Source organism: Mastigoproctus giganteus, chromosome 5 (assembly GCF_048544385.1).
Source record: "Mastigoproctus giganteus isolate SK-2022 chromosome 5, ASM4854438v1, whole genome shotgun sequence".
Lineage (NCBI taxonomy): Eukaryota > Metazoa > Arthropoda > Arachnida > Uropygi > Thelyphonidae > Mastigoproctus > Mastigoproctus giganteus.
In genome coordinates this window covers 56,747,683-56,770,778 of record NC_143579.1, presented here as the reverse complement: position 1 = coordinate 56,770,778, position 23,096 = coordinate 56,747,683, and the positions used below count along the sequence as shown (strand labels likewise).

Sequence of the window (23,096 nt, the reverse complement as noted above, 5' to 3'; positions counted from 1 at the left end):
ACGACATTTTTCAAGAAGTTCCTCATGAGGATGAAGAAATGGAAGGAGGTCATTCTGTCGAAGAACATATTAACGACGAACCACCGATGAAAATAGAAGAAGCGCTCATACAAATCAATCGTTTAAAAATGTTTTTCGCCGCTGAAGAAGATACTGAAGGACTTTCGATGGTTTCTTCACTCCAAACAAATGTTGAAAACAAGATTATCAGCCGGAAGAAGGTGCAGAAGAAAATAAGTGATTACTGTATGCATTTTTCTTAAGATAAAGTCATAATATGCATAGCACAATTGTATGTATATTATTTACAAAAATATTGTGCAAAATCTATATATATTTTAATTTAATTTTACATTAAACGTTTAACGATTTTTCTTTTTTTTTTTTTTTCTCCCTCAGACTTCTTGTTAGCGGACACTTCTCTCTAACGGACACATTTTCGTTCCCCATGGCTGTCCGTTAAAGGGAAGTTTCACTGTATTTGAATAAGTATGTGTTCATGTTTCCCATTGCAAGCAATACCAAGCACACTGATTTTTAAGCATTAAAGAGTATTATTTTGTACGTTCAGAAGGCTATGATAAATGTTCTATTAATAATTACCAAAACCAGGGTAAGGACAAAATGTTTATTTTTTAAATGTATAACAAAAGACTATGACACAAACAGTGCAGAAGTTGTAGCTACAAAGATGTGGGATGGTTAATTTACAGTTTTGGCAAGAATACTACTAAAAACTGCCACTCTGGCTTTAAAAAATATATATATATAGATTTCACAGCTAAACAAAAGAAAAAACATCTTAATCACTAACACCATCCATAACTGATTTTGCTGGGGAATAGTAATATCTCTTTCCTGAATGATCCTTACTATATTCAAAATGATGTGAAGGGCTACATGAATGTGATCTGGAATATGACCTGCAAGAAATAAATTGTTTAGAATCAATTTATTTCACATACACATTAATAACAAAACCATTGTGAAAAGTTAACTTATTACAGTAAGTTATACTACATAATTACACTAAAAATTATAATTATAATAATACTAAAAAAATATATTCTAAACAGCAAATTTTAAAATATCAATAAAGGACCTAACTTATTTTTTAAGAAAAAGTGAAGGATGTTTGATCAAGTTGCAAAGAATATAGGTTTTCATACAACAAAAAAAAAAAAAAAAAAAAAGAAATCTAACATTGGGCTCTTTATAAACCCATGGCCCCCAAGTTTTTGTACAGCCTGCTTGAAATAACAAACACTGTATTAAGAGGACACCTAGCTTCTAATAGCATCAGCAGTGCTTGCTAAGCAAGGACACAGGCTACAAGCCTTAGACCTATTGTACAAGGGGTGTTCAAAAAGTTTGTTCTCTAACCTAGTGGATGATCATACAGTACTTTTTTCAGCATGTAGTACATCCTTTTTTGTACATCACTGTATCAAATCTCAGTTGAATGCATCCAATTTTGTGAAGCCATCAAGGAAAACCAGGGCGGAAAACAGCAAAAAGGTATCTTTCTCCTTTATGACAATGAACCTAGTCACACCTGCCAGATTACAATGACAACTATACAGACTGCAGGATTTGAGATGCTTCAGAAATCATCCTATTCTCCATATCTTGCCCCTAGTGGCTTTCTTTTTTTTTGTTCCCCAAGCTGAAGGATAACACCCTCTAACTCTGAGGTGGTCATAGCTATGGATGCATGGTTGAAGGACCAAGATAGATTTCCTCCCACTAATGGGATCAAGGCACTAGGGTAGGAGAAGTACAATGCAGTGGCCAGGGACTAAGTCAAAAAATAAAAATAAAACCATAATGGTACAGCTTTCCTGTATGATAGAACATATTTGAACCACCCTTGTACACTGTATTATTTCTACCAGCTTGTGTTCACAGGGAAAAATCAACTCCTTCCTTCTCCAGTCTGCAAATAACAGTTTCGGCTGAAGCACTTTAGGAATTCCTTCAGCTGTCAATGACCCCAGACTACTCCAAATGAATGTGTGAGGAAGGAAGGGACACAAAGTTACCTTTGCTTATAAGCCAAAACAAAGATATCAAAGATGATAAAAAAAAAAAAGTTCTGATCCTAAAACAGGAGGCAGCTATTAAGCAATAATGAAAATAATTTTATTTCTCAATATAATCCTCTCAACCATTTATTTCCATCATGCATCACATTACTGTCATTCTGAAATTTGAATAAGCCTGATCCTTTGAATAAACAAATAAGTCACTGGATGACCAGACTTGGCGAACAGGATGAACAATTTCAAATCCAGCTTCACAAATGGAAACTATTGCAATACAAGTTATATTACTGGTGCACTGTCCTAATGGAATAGCAAATCAGGCCTGACATAGGTGAGTGGTCAGGAGCACACTCTGTGAGTGGACTGGGGTTCAAGCTCATGACTGCTAAATACGATTAAATTTGTATTGATTGAATTTTTGTAAACTCCACTGACCTGGTGGTTGTGCCGGAGTATAAACAAGAACAAATGTTAACAAAACTTCCATTTCATAGCATAACATAGCTGTGTCACCTAAAATATCATTAACCATGCCTCTGTAGCTGGAATTAAGTTTTAAGCAATAAGACTTAATTGTATTTTAAAGCTTAGTTTAAATGTACAATAATATAGGAGGACTACAAGTATTAACCACACTGTGGGCTTCTTCAGTAGAAACTGCAGGCAAAATAAATTTGAATTCAAATGACTTACAGAGGAAATACAGATAACACTAGTCCAGATCTCAGAAAAAATTCTGATAACACCTTCTCTTTGTCAAAAAATGAAACCAACATAGAGGTAATTCCTCCTTTTGGTCTGCTAATGGTATATTTTTTCACGAGCATTGACCCTTGGTTTCTGAGTCATATTACACACCTAAGGACAAATAGCATGCTTCAAAGGTTTTTACTCAGACAAAAAAAAAAAAAATTCTCTGCACTGCTGGTCTACGGGAACTGGGAATACTGGGTCAAAATCCTGCATTCATTGCATCTTGAAGGGAAATCTTAAGTCAATGGAATTTTTTTTTTTTTTTGGGTAGTTGTTGGCGCATTGGCTTCTGTGGCCATAATGCACCTCCCAAGGTTTTTTTGCAGTACTTTGATCCAAGCCCGAGGCAGGATTCGAACCCGCGACCTTTGGGTTGCCAGGCAGGCACTTTACCCACCCGAGAGAGAAGTGTGATGTACCGAGCACACATGCGGAAGTTAAACGAAACTTCTTTAGGCGAACACTTCTCACATGGCCAAGAATCCCATATTGACTGTACAAATGCTAGCCCGGTCAGCAATGGAATCCTTAAAAACCGCAAATTTTGCAGATACTGAATTAGGGTGATTCTGGCTAACACAAAGCTCCGTAATGGGCATTTTGCTAACTGGAAGAAAATCCTGGTTTCAGAACAATGGTGCTTTTCAGTAGCCAAGATATGGTCTCTGGAAGAAACAAATACGAGGATTGGTCAAAGCATTCTATTCTCAGAATAAGTTATATAAAATGTATTAATAAACTAAGAATCTGTTATTTTGAAGCTTAATGTCTTATAAGAAAGTCTACAATGTTTGAGGAAATATGACCCCGTTATTCTACTGTTGCAAGATGGTTGGCAGGGTTCAACAGTGGACAGGAATCAGTTGAAGTTGATCCAGTCTGGATGGGCAATTGCCATTGCTGAAGAAAAAATTTTAGAAAAACAGAAGAATTAAACTGTCTGAACTTGAGAAAAAATATTTAACATTTCCCATGGAAGCATTTCAACAATAACACATAGGCATCTAGGAATGTCCAAGGTTTGTGAAAGATGGGTTCCCAGAAACCTTTCCATTCATAAATAAGGGCAGAGTCTTCAAAAGAGAATTCAAAATTTATTATTGATAATCCAAATAGATTTTTATCCCATCTGGTGACAAAACTTGGCTACATTTTTATGAATCTGAAGCAAAAAAAATAAAATAAAAACACGACGTGAAAGCAAATGGGACCTTCAACCCCAGAAAATTAGAACCCAACCATCAACTAGAAAAGTGTTGGTATCGATTTTCTGGGTTTCAAAAGGATTGCTGTTTGCTTACCTTGCACCTAAAACCATGATAACAAGGGAATATTATGCCACCTTTATGTCAAAGTTAAAAGATGCAATTATGGGAAAAAAAAAGACAAGGAAAAGTTCAGCCATCAAGTTTTTCTTATTGATGACAATGCACCTGTACACAAAGTCTGGTTTGCAGAAGATAAAAATTCATGCATGTGCATTTAAACAATTACCACCCCAACTCTGTACAACCAGATATGGCCTCAAGTGACTATCATTACACCAGTTATCAAATTTCATCTTGATAGAGCTAATTTTAAAGCTTGAAGAGAAACATAACTGCAGAAGCCAGGTTTAATGTTTAAACCTGAATTCTTTTTTTTTTTTTTTTGGAAGATTAAATTCTTTGCAAATTAAATACAATAATGTACTGAACTTCAGGAAATAAACACAGAATTTTGTACCTGTCTTTTATACCCTATCCATTCTCAGAACTTTTTGACCATCCCTTGTAACTAGCCCATTCTTTTGTCAAAGCACTGAGACAGGAGGCATATTTTGATATACTGCAGAACGAAGCATGTGAACATGTTTGTTACAGTCAGAGAATGGCCAGATGAAGTTTCCATCAAAACCAGATTAGAAAGAGAGAGAGCAGTAGAATGGTCATCACAATCCTCAGACTTTTGGACTTGTTAAAATCAAAGTTATGTTGCAAAAATGCCCAATGCTTGCCATTGTACATTTTTGCAACAATGAAAGAAATCAAGTAAAGAATGTAATCAGTGCACACGGTGAAATTATACCTCAAACAATTCATGACTTCCTCTCAGAATGGAAAAATTGTGCTTGTGCAATGGAATATTTATAAAACATTCTGTAACATTTCCTTCAGTACAAGACTTATGGGGCACATGTAAAGTAATATTATGCCTATCATGGCTCTGCAGTGAGAAAACTTGATTTACAAATTCTATTTTCAGTGAAAATACAGGTATTCCTCAAGTAAACAAAAGCATTAGTAGAGACACATAATGCAAGAAAGCAAGCTTATACATAATCAGCAAAAAAAAAAAAAAAAAAAAAAACTCTTCCCATTTCACCCATCCATTTGCTCCAAAAATTTGTCTCAGAAATCAATCATCTGCTGGCTAAATGCTAATTTTCACACTTCTATTCTACAACTGTCTTTCCTCAATCTGAATTTATGCCCCCTTAAGTGCATAATCTAAGAATCCCGTCAGCATCAAGCTTGCTCAAACCATTCAAGGCCTTATACAAAGGGATAATTACAGGCAGTTCTCGCTTTACGAGTTCCCAAGGTTTATGAGGTTTTTTTTTTTTTTAAGTATCAAGTACAGTCAGTCCTCGTATAACATGTGTTTACATTACACAAATTAGATCATACACGATTTATAAATAGGGGAACGATATCATATATAACATGAACTGAATTCGCTTATGCACGATTCGCCTTTCTGTTTACAAGAAATGGCAGTCGAATGCAGAATCACCCCAACTGAACGCAACATGATAGGAATGAAGAGGACATTCTGAAAATGTATGTTTTTTATATCAGTGAAGGGGAAACATTTCACCATAATAACATAAAAACACACACTATTCCAGCTATCGGTATTATCACAAATGCAATTAGATCGAGTTTACTACCAGTTTATAACAGATTCCACTAGCAGAAACGCAACTGGAAATCGCTTTTATTGTTTTATGGCAGTAACCCCCAGAAATGTGCTTTAGTAAAATGTGAGCTAGTGAGGTGTTAATAGTGTGTCTGCCTTTACGGTGTTGTTTAATCAGTTGCTACACACATGCAGCTTTGTTTATGTGTAATCAAGCGTGCCTCCTCATTTTGTAATTGTGCTTTATTCCCTAAAAATGAGTAAAATACTTAAAAGATGTGAAAAGGGAGCATCCTGGAGAAGACACTACAGATTCAGAGACAGAGGCGGACTGGGTCAAAAATTCTTACCTGGGAAAATTTGTAGCGGCCTCATACTAGCGTTTATGGCCAAAATCACACTTCTGGCATCTGGCCCATTGGGGTTTCTCCGGTAAGACCTATGGCCAGACCACCCCTGTTAGAGAAAAAATATGAAATTGTGAAACACTTTGAGCAAAATGAAAGAACATGTGATATTGAACGTGCTACAGGCCTAAATGAGCCAACTCTGAGAATTAGAAAGAATGCAGAGAAAATAAACTTTCATAGCAGGAACAACTCAAAGTGTAACAAAATCCATTAGATCAAGACACAAAGAATTGTAAGAGATGGAGTGGCTGTCATCTGTTTGGATTGAAAATCAAACAAAGAACAAGTTTGCTTACGACAGAAGCAAAAGCATTAGCAATATTTTATTACATAATAAAATACTTATGTATTTTATTATGATTATTTATTGTGTTTGGTAATGTTTTGGTTACAAATGTGGGTCGGCACCAAACCTTATTTTTCCCATAGGGTCTGTAATTTCATTGTTGATAACGTAACCCCTATTTTTAACATTATGTCTATGGGAAATAAATTCCTGATTTGTGAGTTTTCGCTTTACGAGCGCACACTAGGAACAAATTAGCTCGTAAAGTCGAGAACTACTTGTACTTCCTTTTCCCTTACTAGCAAAATTTCTGTATATCATTGACAAGATCCCATGACCTGCTCTGGCAGTCTGCACTGCTCATAATCTGACTGCACAATTACCCCTAGATCATTTTCATTCTCCACTACGCTTAGTGTAGTACCGCACAGTTGGTACATTACCCTGGTGCTACTGCTACCTATATGCAGTACTTTGCATTTGTCAATTTTCAACATCAGCTGCCACCTCTTAAGCCCATCTGCCCAACTTTTCTAGATCCTGTTGCAGCAGCATACCGTCATTAACAACCCTGCCAACCTTCGTATTGTCTGCAATCATGGACATTAAGCTTGATGTACCTTCAATTAATATCATTGATAAATATAGAAAACCACAATGGGCTCAACACTGAACCCTGGGGTCTCCGCTAATAACGTTAGTCCACGACGAGCAGTGTCCACTGATTACCACTATCTGTCTTCTCTCACTCAATCATCCCTTTATCTGTGGTAGCAACATGCCCTTAATGCCATACTAGTCCAATTACAGTCATCTACCATGTGCAACAGTATCAAAAACTTTTGTGAAATCCAAGTAGATGATATCAAAATTATTTTTTGCATCCAGTTCCTTTGTGACCACATCGTAGTATCCAATCAAATTGGTCAGACAAATTCCTCTTTAATCCCTGCTGTGTCTGAACTATAATTGCAGTCTTGTGTAGTTCTGCAATGGTTATTTAACCAATGACTCCAATACTTCCCCCGGAACAGAGGTTAAATGAACAGGTCTGTAATTACTCTTGTTACCCTTTGTGAATTGGAGATATATTTGCACTTCTCCACTCTGTGGGGACCTCTCTCCTGAATCCAAGGATGCTCTCATAATTATGGCTATGGTTTGCTTACTTCCTTTGCTGCCTCCTTTAATATAACTGGATAGATCCCATCCACCCCAGGTGCCTTTCTTATGTTTAACTTCAATAATTTCTCTTCCACTTTGCTCTCTGTTATCATAAAATTATTTAGCATTTTTGAACATTTTTTTTGCAGACAAGTTTCTGGTACTTCTTGATGTTATTAAAGATAAAGAAACAGATAAAGCAATAGATGTTTTGCAGCATTCTTTTGAATTTTGTGAGATATTTTAAGTTAACATAAATCTGTAATAAACATTCTGTTTGGACTTGAAAGAATTATTAAAACTGCACAAACGATACTATACATATGCAAATAAAACTGTTTAGAACTCTAGAAATCATTTTTTTTAAAACTAAATCTATGTGAGCATTAAAAAAATGCATTTTGCTCCTTGTAACTTAATTTGGTAATTAACTTGCTGTCTAAATGAAAACTACCCAAAATCCAGTCAATACCTCTTCCCTAAAATTTTGAATTTGTAGCCCTGATTCTGTTCTCTGTAACTATGAAAATTTCACTGTCATTCATTTTACTCCTCCCTTTAAGGCACCTGGTTACCAAATTCTCTAGCCCACACATTAGTCTGTTCATATAGGTGGCCATTTTGCTGATCTTACCAGGAACTGCCAACTATTGAACCTTTTCGTGATGTTCCCCACCTTTTTTTTCAGGTGTGGTCTCCATTCTGGACAAAATATTCCAAGTCTGGTTTTACAATTACATTATACAGTGGGATAAAAATGTTTACTAAATCATCCAAAAGAAACCATGAATGCTCCTTACTGCCTGTTTATACCATAAAGAGAACCTCCTGTCTGTCTGTGTATTTTAATATTCAAATTCCTTTCTTCCTCTACAATTTTTAATTCAACTTCTCCAAATATATTTGTTATTTTGGAGTTATTTCTAAAGAATAAGGCCTTGCATTTTGCAGTGTTAACACAGATGTCAGTTTTCTTTTTCTGACCACCCCTGAGTCGTCCCAAAGGAACACTACTTGGCACTGATGACTAACACCACTTCCAATCTTGACACCTGCAAAATTTTTACATCATGGCCTGTATTCATTCCTTTGTCAATATCATTTAATGAAATCAGAAATAGCAGTGGCCCCATACATCCATAGGATTGTTCAAAAGAGGAGATTGCTTTCAAACATTACCTTACCTATTGTTTGTCTGTGGATTTGACTGCTCGTTAGACATCAAATGATTGTTGCTACTTAATGAATGATACTATTATAAACTTTGTCCTCTTCAGAAATGTTAAGTCAAAGTTTTGAACAATGGCACTGCTGTTTAGATATGGCTATTGAGGGCATTTCTATATATATATATATATTTTTTTTTTCTTTTAATGTGGCTGCACATTCTCTTATACTTAGCACTGTTATAAGAAACTTAAAATTCCAAGCATGGCCTGGGTTAATTTTGTTATATTTCAAGCTTATTTGTTTACTTGTAGATCCCACAACCAAGGGCAACTGTACATCAATTCTTTCCTTTCTTTAAAAATAAGCATCTGGTAGGTTCTCACACTGAAATTAACAGAACTGATACTGCAAAATAGTTATTTAATTTTTAAAAAAATCTTTGCTGATGTTGAGAAATGCTGGAAACTGCGTGAACTTCTTAATTGAACAGCACTATTGGAAGATGGACTGTTTCTCCAAATACCATTTAAGTTACATACTATTTAACTTGATGCTACCCAAAATTCATTTCACAAGCTGCTATCTATAAATTCTGACTTGAGCCAGTAGACTTTCAATTGCCACATAGAACCATAATTTAGTATTAAGGATTCACTATAGAAAGTTAGCTGGACAGAGAAATTACCCAATGGCACAGTATTGGTAGAACTGAACTAGAGCCATTTCTTCAGACATTGGCACGAATATCATGGCATACTACATCAGTTCATCTTCAAACTGATGTGATGTTCATGATGCAATTCTCTGTTCTCATCTCTTGTTTGACTTTATAATGGTGAATGACAAAGAAGGCAGCCATTACTAATTTACTGACAGTTGTTGTTATTTGGTTTTCAGGAGCATTAGCAACCAAGGCCATATTGCTCCGGGAATATGTGGTGGTCATTCTCTGACCTTTCCACATCCTCCGTATTTGGTGGTGACGGGCTCGAACCCCAGTCTATCAAAAAGTGTGTGCTACACACTGCTGCTCCTTCCCACCTGGCTACGGAGGCACCAATTTACTGACAGGGAAGAGTGATGTTCTAGATCATAATACTAGACTGGTGGCAATTCAAGTTAAAGGAGTTGGCATCCAGAGCATTTATTATTTTTCTTTGAAAATACATCTTTTTAAGAATTTGTAAGTTTACTTTTTTATGGCTAACTGAACAATTAAGAGAAACTATTCTTAGGTGTTTATTACAGCTGTATTTGTTAATGAAAATAAAAATAAATTCACAATTTTTTTTTTAAAAAAAGAGATTTTAATGTACTTTTACTATTTTTCTGTGAAAGAAAAAGCCTGAGGACAACATTACAAACTATTACAATGGTCAGAAGAAAGGTTTAAAAATTGAGAGAAAAAGATGAATTTTCTGACTTTGACTTGATTTGACCAGGAGAGTTAGCAAATACATGTATATATTTATTTTTCAGGACTGAAGGAAAAGTGAACAGACTTTTAATGGTTTAGATGCCGAATATTCATTAGATGTTCCACAGCAGTAGACACAGGGACAGCCTTCATTTTATACGGAAAATCAGAACTAAAGTCTGTTACAGAAACAAAATTTTATACATTTTAAAACCATAACAGACTGATGCAGTACAGTGGGTTTCTGGTCTACAACTTTTAACAATATTACTAAAGACAAATTACTAAAGCGTTGTTTGATATACAAACTCATACCACCATCTTATGAACTTTTTTTTAAACATAAAGCATTAACTTTTGAAAGTAAAATGGATAAAAATTAAATTGTTTGTTTTAGGTACTGTATTTTATCTTTTTTATAATCTAACATATATTGTATATGCAGTTAAATGTACTATCAAGCACATGTTATGAAAGTACAAATTACCAATAGTATCCCATTACATAATTGATTTTTGTTTAGAATGATAAAATATTTTTTAGCTGTAAGCTTAAATTTTTGTAAAAATATTAGTCTACATTTACTGCAGCCCACATATGCATTACAAAAATCACATATCAAATGTAATCTGCATCTTACTGTTATACTGAGTGGACAGAAATCATGGGTTACCTACCTAGTAATGGGTAGGTCCACCTTTCGCCCAGATAAGGGTAGTCACACAGTGAGGCATTGAGTCCACTAGTTCACAAAAGCGTTCCACAGCTACTTCCATCCATGCCTGCTGCACTGCTGTCCATAATTCCATCCCATTCCTAGGTGGAGGAATCCAAAGCTCGAATGGACGTTTAGCATCCCAAAGGTGCTCCACAGGGTTCCTGTCCGGTGAACGGGGAGGCCAGTCCATGGTATAAAATCTGTGGAACGCTCTTCGAACCACGTTCTAGTCACTATGGCTCTGTGGGGAGGCACACTGTCCTTCTGGAAGTCCATAGCAATGTGAGTGCACAATGACCATGAAGGGATGCAGATAGTCTGCAAGGATGGACACTTAACTTAATAACCGGATATGGGACTCATCGGACCAGAGACCATCTTCAATCATCCAAGGTCCAATGCCAATGTTCTTTCGCCCAGTTGAGGGATCGAGTCCTGTGTCGTGGTGTCAGCAATGGGACCCGGGCAAGTCAGCCAGCCAGAGTCCCATTGCTAACACCACATTCATCCGCCACCTTTCTCTGCCCACAGCACTGTCCACGATGAGATGTTATTCCGGAAATGGCGTATTCCCAATACACTCATGATACTGTTAAATGGAGATAGTGAAATTTCTGTACCACTTCTGCGATAGAGTGACCCATGTGACAGGCACCTATTATCATCCCTCTTTCAAAATCGGTTAAAGCACGTTTATCCATACTGACATCGAATTACTGTCTATGTGAATGCAGTTTACCTATATACCTGCCAAGCGATGGATTCATCCACTAGCTAGAGGGGAATGAAAGCATTGTGTTGCCCAGGAACCAGGTATCCCATGAATTCTGGCCTTTCAGTGTTCATATCTCTACTTTATATAATTATGTTTAGAATGGTTTAATTAATCACCTGGAGCAAAAATGTTTGCTATGAATTCTTTCTGAATTGTTAAACTTTTTAACAATTTTATTTGAGCTGTATAAAGGTGTGAAGAGTTTCCATTAGGTTAGTCATGCTGCACTTTGGCTTGAATAAAGGCACCGAGGGCTGACCAATTATGAGCATGAAGTACAAAAGTGTTACTTTTGTAATGATTATTTCTATTTAAACTACAGAGTAATGACTGTTCCCTATGTACAAATCTAAAGCAGCTGTGCTAAACTGAAGTACTGTAATAATTTCTTAGAAGTGAAATTATCCTTGTCTGCTGATATACTCTAACTCACAAATATGGCTCCTCAAATGCAATCCACCTCTACTGTATATTACAATAAAAACGGACTTAGCAAACTCCTAATTCTGTTCTTTCCATCTGCTCCAAGATCAATGGCTAATGTAGTCCATTTTGCATCAAATTATCCTGTTGCAGTAATAGCTGAAATAACATTCATCTGAAGAATTGCAACCTGCTCATCAACTCCATGCATGAATGAGATTTTTTTTTTTTTTTTTTTATTTCAGTGCCACCCAGTACACAAAGAAAACAAATCAATTCTCAGGTAAACCAGTGTTCCTAATACCTTTTTAAAGGGCAAATTACTAGAAGGTACTGTAAAGCATTTCAGAAAAACTAGACGTATACTAAGGCATAAATCAGAAAACTTTGAATATGCACTAATATTCAATATTAAAAAAATAAATTAAACCACACTGCACCTAACAACAGTTGCACCTACAGCAGCTTTGAAGTCTATATATATAAAAAGAAATAAAGAATTTCCTTTGATAAAAAAATAACACTTCCTGGGTATAAGACACATAGAATATTAAACACACAAAACTATAGCATGCTGGATAATACAACTAAGCTAAACCCCGAACTAGTTGTTCAGTGATGTAACAAAATAAATTTACACTTCGTAATTTTAAAATTCCATGTGACATTGCCATCATATTATGAGATTTTTTATCTGAGAAATATGAATAAACTAACAAGCCACTGACTTTAAATTAAGAAAGAAAAACAATTTCATTACCCAGACATTCACCTTCGTGGGGATATGCTCCGATGATATCTATCTCGAGAATGAGATCTTGATCTTGGTGTATGAGATCTGGATCTACTATAAGAATATCGACTTCTTCTAATAATGAAGAAAAAAAAAAAATCATAATGCCTTATTAAACAAAATATTTTCATTCTTGAGATGATAATACAGAGCTACATATTGTCAACTCAGGAAAAGACATTTATAGTATGTGCTCAAATAAGCAAGAATGGAATGCGAAAATATTTTGCAACTCCGCAGATTAATTTTACAACTAAATGGGAGAATTTAGCAATTGAATAGTACTAATAAAGAATAAATCTGCAACAATTTCCCCCCAAATTACTTTTTATGTAATTACAAAAAAAAAAAAAAGTTATGATATCATTCAAAATATTACACAAAATACCAAACCCCAACATTTAAAGGACATGATTAAAATTACATACAACTGAATTCACTAAACTATTATGAAATTTTTATAATCATTACCCTCTAATTCAATTATTTAAGCTGTCATTTCTGAAATAATCATCAAAAAATTATAATTGAGAGAGATAGTTTGTAAAAATAACTAAAGATAACTCTTTCTCAATCATAATTTTTCTAGAATGATTATCAGGGGCAAACAACTGTTGGCTCAGTCCAACAGTTAGACACTTCTTCCACAAAAGAAACGGTCTTCTAACACAAACGTACACAACACAAAATAAAATAACATAAATACTGTCTCTTATATAGATAAGATGTAAATACACTACCTGGCATAAAGTATCTGGATCCACGTCGGTTTCATATTGACATCAATGCCACACTTCAATAACGTATCAATTCCCTTTTGGCTGCTATGACACATTCTACCCTCCTATGTAAGTTTTCCACCAATGAACAATAGAATGCAGAAGGTACAGCCCTCCATTCCTGTTGCATAACAATGACCAGCTGAACTACTAATGTAGGAAGTAATGGTCTGGAAATGCACCTGACTTTCCAGTTCATTCTATAGGTATTCAAAGAGTTCCACAAGGTTCAAATCAGGAATCTGAACCAGCCAATCCAGCAATATGATATCCAACATATTGTAAGGAGCATGGAATTTAGCTCTCTCTCTGAGCCAACAGCCAAGCTCTATATGTAACTATTAGCAATTGGTAATATATTAAATTCTAATGGTTTTCAACACCTACCAATATGTTCCCCACACAAACACCAAAGATCATAGACCATGAAGCAGCACCACTCCATAACCCCACCTCCTTGACAAGTTCTCTATATATATCCCTTTGTGACCACCCATCTTGGAATAGGATGTAGTAAGATTCATTACTCCACAGACCTGATTTCCAATGCTTAATGGGCAATTATAGCAGTCACTGCACCATACAAGATGAAAATGCTGATTGTCGTTGATGTTTTTATGTGCTGTTGCTCTCCCACGAAAACTGAGGATGTGGGGCTCTTTAAATTGTGTTGCACAGACCGCAATGCCTGCTGAAGCCTAAAACTCCTAGTTGATGTTTGCAGGGATGTGTAATAAGACTGCTACACTATCCTTCCAGTAACCAATCAAATGAAGGCTCACTCCATCTGACCATGGGTTCCTTGCTGATAGTCATTTTATGCATTTTAGGACAGTGGTGGTACCTTCAAGCTTCCAGTTTGTGCTACCACATCACAGACAGTCAACTATGGATGGTGTGGGCTGTTAGCAATTGCACAAATCAACAAGCCAGCAATGTCACAGGTGACAAATATCCCTCTTAAAATCAGTCAGCTCAGCTCTAAAGTGCTATGATGAGAACAATCAACTTGTGTAACTCATATGCTTTCCTTATCAACAAAGATTCAATGACTATGAAAACAGGGGTTAAATAAAATTCTGTCTTATCTATATAAGAGACAGTATTTTGCTTGTATATGTATATATATATATATATATATATATATATATATATTTATGTGGACACTTTTCTCGGAGGGAAGTGTATTATACTGTATAACACACGAGTGTCACACTAACAAGGCTTTCACACTAATGCCAATTACAAATTTACTATTTTGCATCTGTGGAGAAATTAAAAGGAGAGATGTTCAATAAAGAATGATCAAAATTTTTCTACGAAAAACTGTACTGCTTGCTATTTTCTAGCTGCGCTGCGGAATTTAAGACCAAACAAAGCTGCATCACATAGCATCAGCACAATTGACTTGTGCACATGGTGTGACCTTGGTAGTCAGTCAAGTTTATGCCTGTTCAGTTTTGCCTATGTAACAATGGACATGACAAGCAAGGAACAGTATGCCACTCTCAAATTTTGTTTCCATTTCAGCACACAGCTCACAGATGATTTAGAATGTTTAAAGACGAACACAAGCCAATCACAAAAATCAGTGCTCCTGGAGCTCCAACCATTGCTATCACCACAGAACCCAAACTGTTTCTGTAATGAGAGAGCTGTCGTATAACAGTAAGGAAACTGGCAGAGGTGTTTAGAATATCAGTGGAAAGCATGCACAGCGCATACGACACACATTTGTGCACACTCTGTTCCAAGACTACTCAGACCTGAGTAACAAGCAAGTTCACAAGGAGGTTTGTCAGTAATTGCAATGGATGGTTATTGAAGATCATGACGTTCTGCACAAGGTGATAACAGCGGGTGAGACATGGTTTCATCATACTGACAACCAGAAAGTAAGCAGCAAAGCTCTGCTTGGGCATCTACATCATTGCTAATGCAAAAAAAAAAAAAGTTGTGGCTTCTGCAGGAAAGGTTATGGTCATCTCTTTATTTGATGCAAGGAATAGCTTACCAACATGTTGTGCTACCTCATATGATTGTTATGGGACTTTGTGGGCTAAACAATAGTCACAAACAACCACACATAGGTGGGTGGATGCTGCATCATGACAATCTGAGTATTTAGCCAGCATTAATGTCAAATGTGTTCTTCGTCCACCCTACAGCCCTGACCCTGCACCCTGTGATTTCTTTTTTATTTGTAAAGTCAAAGGAGCTGCAAGGGAAACCATTTCCATCTGTCAGAAGAATTTATAAAGAAACTGAAAGCAATTCTAAAGCATGTTTTGAAGAATGGAAGAAATGTTGAAGTCGTGCATTTTCATCAAATGGAGACTATTTTGAAAAGCACCACCAAAATATGGATTAACAAATGTACGTTGTGAAAAAAATATTATGATCATTCTTTAAGGAAGTCCTCACAATAAAAAAAAATATATTTTTTTTTCACTTGACAGTGCTGATTTTTAATGATGAATGAGCAGATAAGTAGTTTTATGAATTGTGTGATTATTATGAAATGGTTGTCAAAACATATAGTACTCTAATATTCTGAATGGATTGAAAGCTAAGAAGCAAGAAGAAACATTACATTGGATTTGATGACTGTAAGTTACATTTTAAGAAATACATATGGGAGTTTGTTCCAAACAACAAGTGTAGAATAAAGAAACAAAGAAAAGTTAGTTTGGTGAGCTTTTCATGACCCAAAAATGGTAATAACTGATTTTGAAGTCAGTGTGTAATTACAGGTGTCAGGCTTGTGACAGAAAAAGAACATCTGTGTGGAAAGGACTTGGTCTCCAGGTGTGGAGACCTCAAGATGTTCTTGCCTTCCTTATATCACAGATATAGCATATTTTTTATATATATAAAATATAAGACAGGACTGGGTTTTCCAAAGATTGACAGAAACTGAGTTCTCTAATGACAAAGAAAAAATATTTCCAAATCAGCATTTAGGATACTGGTTACTTAAGTATATTTAGCTAAGTTATGTGAGAGTGTGGTAAACTAGAAAGCAGAATGTGTTGCACAAAAAAATATCTCTACTGGTACCTACACTATAAGATTTCAATTTTGGGATTCAGCAGATTCCCAAAATTGAAACAAAACTTCACAATACTTAAAGCTAATGGATAACTCTAACCTAAAGGATATTATTTATTTTTTTGAAAATAACATTATTAAAGTGTATCTTTTCAATGTTCTTGGCAAAAAGCAGAAATCTCAATTAGCTATAATACTAAATGCATAAAAATACAAACCTTTAAATTAATTACAAAAGTTTTTTTTTTTTTTAATAAAAAAAATATTCAATTATATGATATTGTAGTATTATGGAGAGATTTTCAATAGGAAGTAGTCATAAATGTGGATATAAGCTGCAGATTATTTTCTTTTAGGTGCATGGTAGGCAGACTCCAGCACATTTGCTGATGTCACAAAATTTTAAGCAACTGTTAATGAGTTCAAACCTTGAAGCAATAGGGAGAAGTTTTTTAAGAACAGGGGGAGAGTTTGCATGCATAATACTGTACTGATAACAAACTTTTGTAATTTCAACGGTTACTTCATGTAAAACACTTTTAAGCAAATTATAATTGTAATTAACACAAATATTAACATTTATTCGAATTATCAAGGTCATAATGCTGGAACAAGCACAATGACATGCTACTTCAAGAAATAGCAGTGACCTGTAAATTGACATGGGTGTTTTAAGAATGTTTTAATTCTGAATTAAATAGATCATTTGTAGTGAATAACTTTTTATATGCACTGTGCTTAGAAATCCATTTACACTGAAGCACAAAACACTCCACACCAACTAAAGAACACACACATCTGTCACGTCCAACTTCTCTCAGCTACTCCTCTTTCCCTCATTACAATGGATTAACTCTTGGCGATGTGTGCATGAGCGATAGAATCTTTTGTTTCACTTCAGCATAACTTTTTACTGTAGCCAATATGACATCACAACAATTAACAATGGACCATGCATTTTTCATGAAATGTATACAAGCTTGATCTTGCATACCCATGTATATTACCCCAGAACCACAGCCTAGCCCTCTATATAACTATTAGAATTTTCTAGCATATTAATCCTAAGCAAATCTATGTTCAATCCCAGTCTACAGTACAGTTACTTTATTATCAGTATCAGCCATGTGGCACAGCAAAGCTAGCTACTTATGCTGCAATGGCAAAAAAAGTAAAATAAAATTAACTATCTATTTGATTCCCTCCTTACAGTAACTTATTCCCGTAATTAATAATTCACTGGATAAAAGAAAACTTCCTACAATCCAGTCAAAACTTCTCATGTAATTTAAATTTATAGCCCCCTAGTTCTGGAATCATTAATAACAGTGAAAATTCCACCCTCATTCATTTTACTTTCACCTCATACAACTTAATCAAATCCCCTCCATAGCCCACATATTCATTGCCAGTCTTTGGACTCTTTCAAGAAGTCTGATCTATTTTTTTTTTTAGGTACAATCTCTATACTTTGAACACAATATTTGAAGAGTGGCCCATACAATTGCATTATACAGTAGGATCGTGACCTCCCTATCTCTACAAATAAATGTACCATAAATCATCAATAAAACACTGGGTCTTCCACACCACCTGTGCACTGTTCAGAGAAGTCATGTCTGACTGCATTATGCATGTTATTTTGGGTTGCTGTTCCATAAGTATAAGAACTTGCATTTTTCTGCTTATAAGATAGCTGCCACTTTTCAGACCATTACTGAAGTCTAAGTCATTCCAAAGAAGAATCATCCCTTGTATCTGTTTGTTGATGTCATTTAGGAAAATCAAAAACAACAGTGGTCCCAACACTGATCATTGGGGAACCCACTTATGTGAGCCCAATCTGAAGAATAACCATTAATCACAACCATTTGCTGCATGGCAGCCATTCTTCAATCCATCTAAGGAATTTCTCCTGATTCTAACATGCAGCTTGCAGTAATCTATTATACAGGAACTGAGTGATATGCTTTGCTGAAATCCAATAAGCAATGTTGAAGGTATTTCCTAAATCTAATTCATAAGTGACTCCATCAAATTAGTATTAATAGTGACAAATGAAGCAAGAGAGCAAGCTTATATAGCATCAGCAGCAGAAATAAAACAAAATCATTTCACCTATCCATTCCTAGCAAGTTTGTCTAGTTCTTCCTCGAATTTGTTCAAAATTTCTCTAACCAGATTAGTTAGATATGATTTTCCTTTTACAAAAACAAGCCATGTTTCATTCAAATTTTCATTTCTATCCAAATGATTCTGTATTACACTCTTGATCACTGCCTCCATGTTTTTTCTACCACTGAAGTCAGACTGACTGGTCAGTGGTTATCCACTTCACTCTTTAACTGTCTTATGTATTAGCATTTTTAAATCCTAAGTATTTTCTTTTTCTTATTACTGCAAAATATTACTCTGAGAAGTCTTTTATTTAGTCAAGAATAAAAGTCGAGGTTTTTAACTGGATTGTTATAATACATTTTTCATAGGATCTCAGTTGTTATAACATGCCAAATGTCAGTTAAAACTAAACATATTTCCATCCATATATAGGGAATCTAATACTTGTGATTTGTGTCACAAAAAAATAAAAGCTGGGATCCTCTAATTTAATCCACTCTGACAATGGCATATGGCTCTTCATTAAGGCTCATAAATTATAGTCCAAGCAATAACTATCTACAAGTCATTAAATATAAAAACTACTGTATTAGTCAACATCATGTTTTCTGCGCTAACATGTATACTAAGTAATATTCATAAAACCTATTGAATTTTTGCAAACTTATACAACACAAAACACTGCATTTATCCAAAACTAATTTGGCCCTAATTCTCCTCTCAATTTTTAAATGTTTTAGTATAATTAAATTATGAAATTAATGTTCTGCAATGCTTACCTGAAATTGAATTGACATGCCATCTAGATAAATACCTCGCTGTATTTCACCTCTGCTGGCAATTTATCTTCTGGGATGTATCCAGTATCAGAATTTATTTTTATTTGACAAGGTCCTTTGATTCACATTACAGCTATAACCCATCTCCCATCAACTTCATACCCATTTTTGCTTTTGCTTCACTATTAATTCATTTCCTGTCTGACAATTTTTTCTGCCATAACTGCTGTAATATTTTCTAGTATATTACTAGATAGATCTGACTTCCAGTATAACTCAAAAACGTTTTCATGGCTATGACTTATTTTGTTACAGCTGAATGAAGAATGCACTTTCTCAGTATATGTGAGTTTCCTTTTAAGGAGGATAGCTGAAGTGGTAGGATGTCTGGAAACCAAAATATCTGTGAATAGAGGAAATGGACCTTCATATTCAAGCTGTTTATTTAGAAGCAGAGAAATTACCGTTGTGAAGCTGAGATCAGAAGAATACCTAATCATGTACATAATTGTTGCTTTACAAGCAATTAAGCACGGCTTTATTAGGAATCTTCTTGCCAAGTCTGCACCTCTGAAGTTACCTTATTCTGAGACCAATACCCTTGTAACAGTCTTAACCTATTGAAATGCAGTGACTTCAATCTATTTCAAAACAGGAGCCAAATTCTATTCTTAGGCATCCTGATTTCTGGACAACTTACCTCCAACTATTTCATTTATAGAAGACGCACTGATACCTGGAAAATGTTGCATTTTATGAGAGCAAGCTGAAAAGTAATGCCTCTTACTGTGTATAAGATTTGAAGGAAGAGAGATAAATCAGTAGTTAAAAAAAAAAAAAAAAAAAAAAACGGTACTTGTAGAAAAAGTTTGTAATTTGATGTATCGCATTTCAATATACACCCCACATAACTCAATATATATCACATCTAGCACTAAACAGTTTTTGCAGGCCATTCGAATAAAATTTCTACCGGAGAGGTCAACCACCTATTAACAATAGACTTAACTACTTTATTGGAGTTACATCTGTTGCCTCAGAGATCTTTTAATTTGGGTGGAGGGGGATTGTTTGTCAATGAATAAAGAGGATGCAGAACTTTAAATACCAGCAAAAAAATTCCCGATGCTGCATAACTGCAGTGAGATTGCATATTGCTAGTAATTGTCAATGTATTGGGAGGCTAACATTTTCAGTATTCAAACTCAATAACTGCATGTTCCAAGATATCTATACTAATTTTCTGCTTATGAAGTGTCTCTACAGGCATTCCTTCTATTGGAAAGTCAGATGGCAAGGAAAAATTTATAATCACAAATATTACATTTCCCACACCTCACTGAATGTGAAGGTAAAACATTAACTTATTAGAGTAACTTCTTGTTAACTCAGTATCAGAGTAATCAGTAAATGGTCCTAATCAAGAGGCTACAGTTTTGCATAGCCTGCTTTGGAATGTGGATAATTCAAGATGTCAATTAACTTTTAATTTAAAGCCAGAATTATCTCCCTCTCTTTTGCAGTGATAACCACTGCATCACATAAATGCACATATGGAAATTGCACGGGAAGACAATTTCACAGAAGCCACAAATAACCAATAAAGTTGATAAAAGTAAGAATGAAGCTGAAAATTCTATTGGCACTACTCACATCTTAAAAAGTAAGTTGCAGAAGGTTAATAGATCAGAAAAGAAAAGAACCCAAGGAGCCACACATGAAGATTTAAAAAAATATACTCAATAACATTTAAAAAAATAATAATAAACATCAAGTAATGAAATGCTCCACATAAAAAAAAAAAAAAAAAAAAAAAAAAAAATAGAAATTACCCATTTGAGAAATTTTTATCAAACTTAACTCCAATACACTGAACCTAATAACTGCTACCTAATAACTTTTCAAATCCAATTTTAGCATCCATTATCAAGTCTACCCAGCGGCTCACATCTGGTATGGGCTTGGCACACCCAGGGTCCTGAGCTGGATATCATCATTCTTCTTTTTCTTGGTGATTCCCTTCTACCGCTCTCTCTCTCAGGGTAATTCAGAATTTTTTTTTTTTTTTTTGGCTGGTGCAGCATAAGCGTCAGGCTTCCTTGCACCATATGGCTAATAATAACAATGCATCAGAAAATAATTAGCAATAGCTAATTACAATATAATCCTAGGAATAACACCTATACTGATTTAAATGAAAATATGGCATATGTTTGTTTCCCCTAACAAGTTATTCCAGGCCTCCCCCTTCTTGATAAGTAGTTATCAAGAAGATTGAAGCAGAGAGCTTGTTTGTTTTTTGGTGTTTAGGAGCATTAGCAACTAAGGCCATATTGCTCCGGGGATATGCGGTGGTCATTCCCTGACCTTTCCGCATCCTCCGTATTTGGTGGCTCATGGGCTCGAACCCCGGTCTAATCAAGAAGCGTGTGCTACACACTGCTGCTCCTGCCCACCTGGCTATGAAGGTGCCTTGAAGCAGAGAGGCATGGAAAGAAATAGAAATGGCTGCAATGGCACATACAAAACTCCTATTACAGAACTGCCCCTGGGTAAAACACTTATCTATAAATGTAGTACATATCAATGAGGGATGTGGGGTAGGGAAATGCTGCATGTATTTTTCTCAGACAGATGTCATGAATAAACCTAGCAATGAACAATGTCACCTATTATAACAAAAGTGGTCATGCTACACCTGACAGGGAAAATTTGTTTCATTATCTGATTTTGATTCTCAAGTATTCTGGATTTGCATGAAACTGGCCAAGGAAGTATGAATTTGCCTTGGGAATTTAAGATATTGTAAGTTCCACATAACAGCAGGATGGATAAATAATAACAGACATTTTAAACTTAACTAAATTCTAAAAAAAATACTAATGTTAATATTTTTCTTTCTAATTAAATATCTCTTTAAGATTTAACAATATGGTGAAATACACAAATATGAGAGGGACATCAAGTCCCAATTTTTGTATGCAGAATACCCTTTCTCCCCCAACTGTTGTCAGCAGTAAAGGTAAGAGTTTCACTTAGTCTGCTTCTGTCATTCAGGATCAAACACGTCAACATAAAAAAAAAAAAAAAAAAAAAGTTAATGTATGCAGTGCATTACATTTAAGATGTATTAGCAAATACTAATAATTCATGATTTATATATATAAAAAAATAACAACTTACTAGCTGACTGAGGACACTGTTTTGCACAGTTATCATATTTACCATTCATTCCTCCAATCAGTGTGCAGCAACAAACATATCTAGATCTACAGTATATGATATATAGATAGTCTATATGTCATTAAAAAAATAATGAAATAATGATAATAGCAGTAATAATCACCGGATTTCTACTGGTATTATTTTAATGAAATTTTAGAGGGCTCAACAAATTGTTCTAAAAGATCCAAATATAAAATTTATATGAAATCCATGGATTGGATACCAAATTATTATATTATGTAGCCAGAAGGACAAAAATTATAACAGCCAGATTTCTATTGGTTTGACA

General features: G+C 35.0%; 1 protein-coding gene across 4 annotated transcripts in view; it reads right to left on the bottom strand.

The window, feature by feature from the left end:
• Positions 1-701: 701 nt before the first annotated feature.
• The window catches only part of LOC150085413 (serine/arginine-rich splicing factor 10-like), a 129,545-nt gene continuing 107,150 nt past the window's right edge, over positions 702-23,096 (bottom strand). For 3 of the 4 annotated variants that reach the window (XM_090373211.1, XM_090373213.1, XM_090373210.1), the window contains 2 exons: positions 12,835-12,930; positions 702-923 (listed from right to left, as the gene is read on the bottom strand). In XM_090373211.1, the coding sequence (XP_090229337.1) occupies positions 803-923; positions 12,835-12,930 (217 nt within the window). In that variant the 3' untranslated portion in view covers positions 702-802. Of the gene's footprint in view, positions 924-12,822; positions 12,931-23,096 lie in introns of all 4 variants that reach the window. The other variant, XM_090373212.1, reaches the window with a different exon arrangement.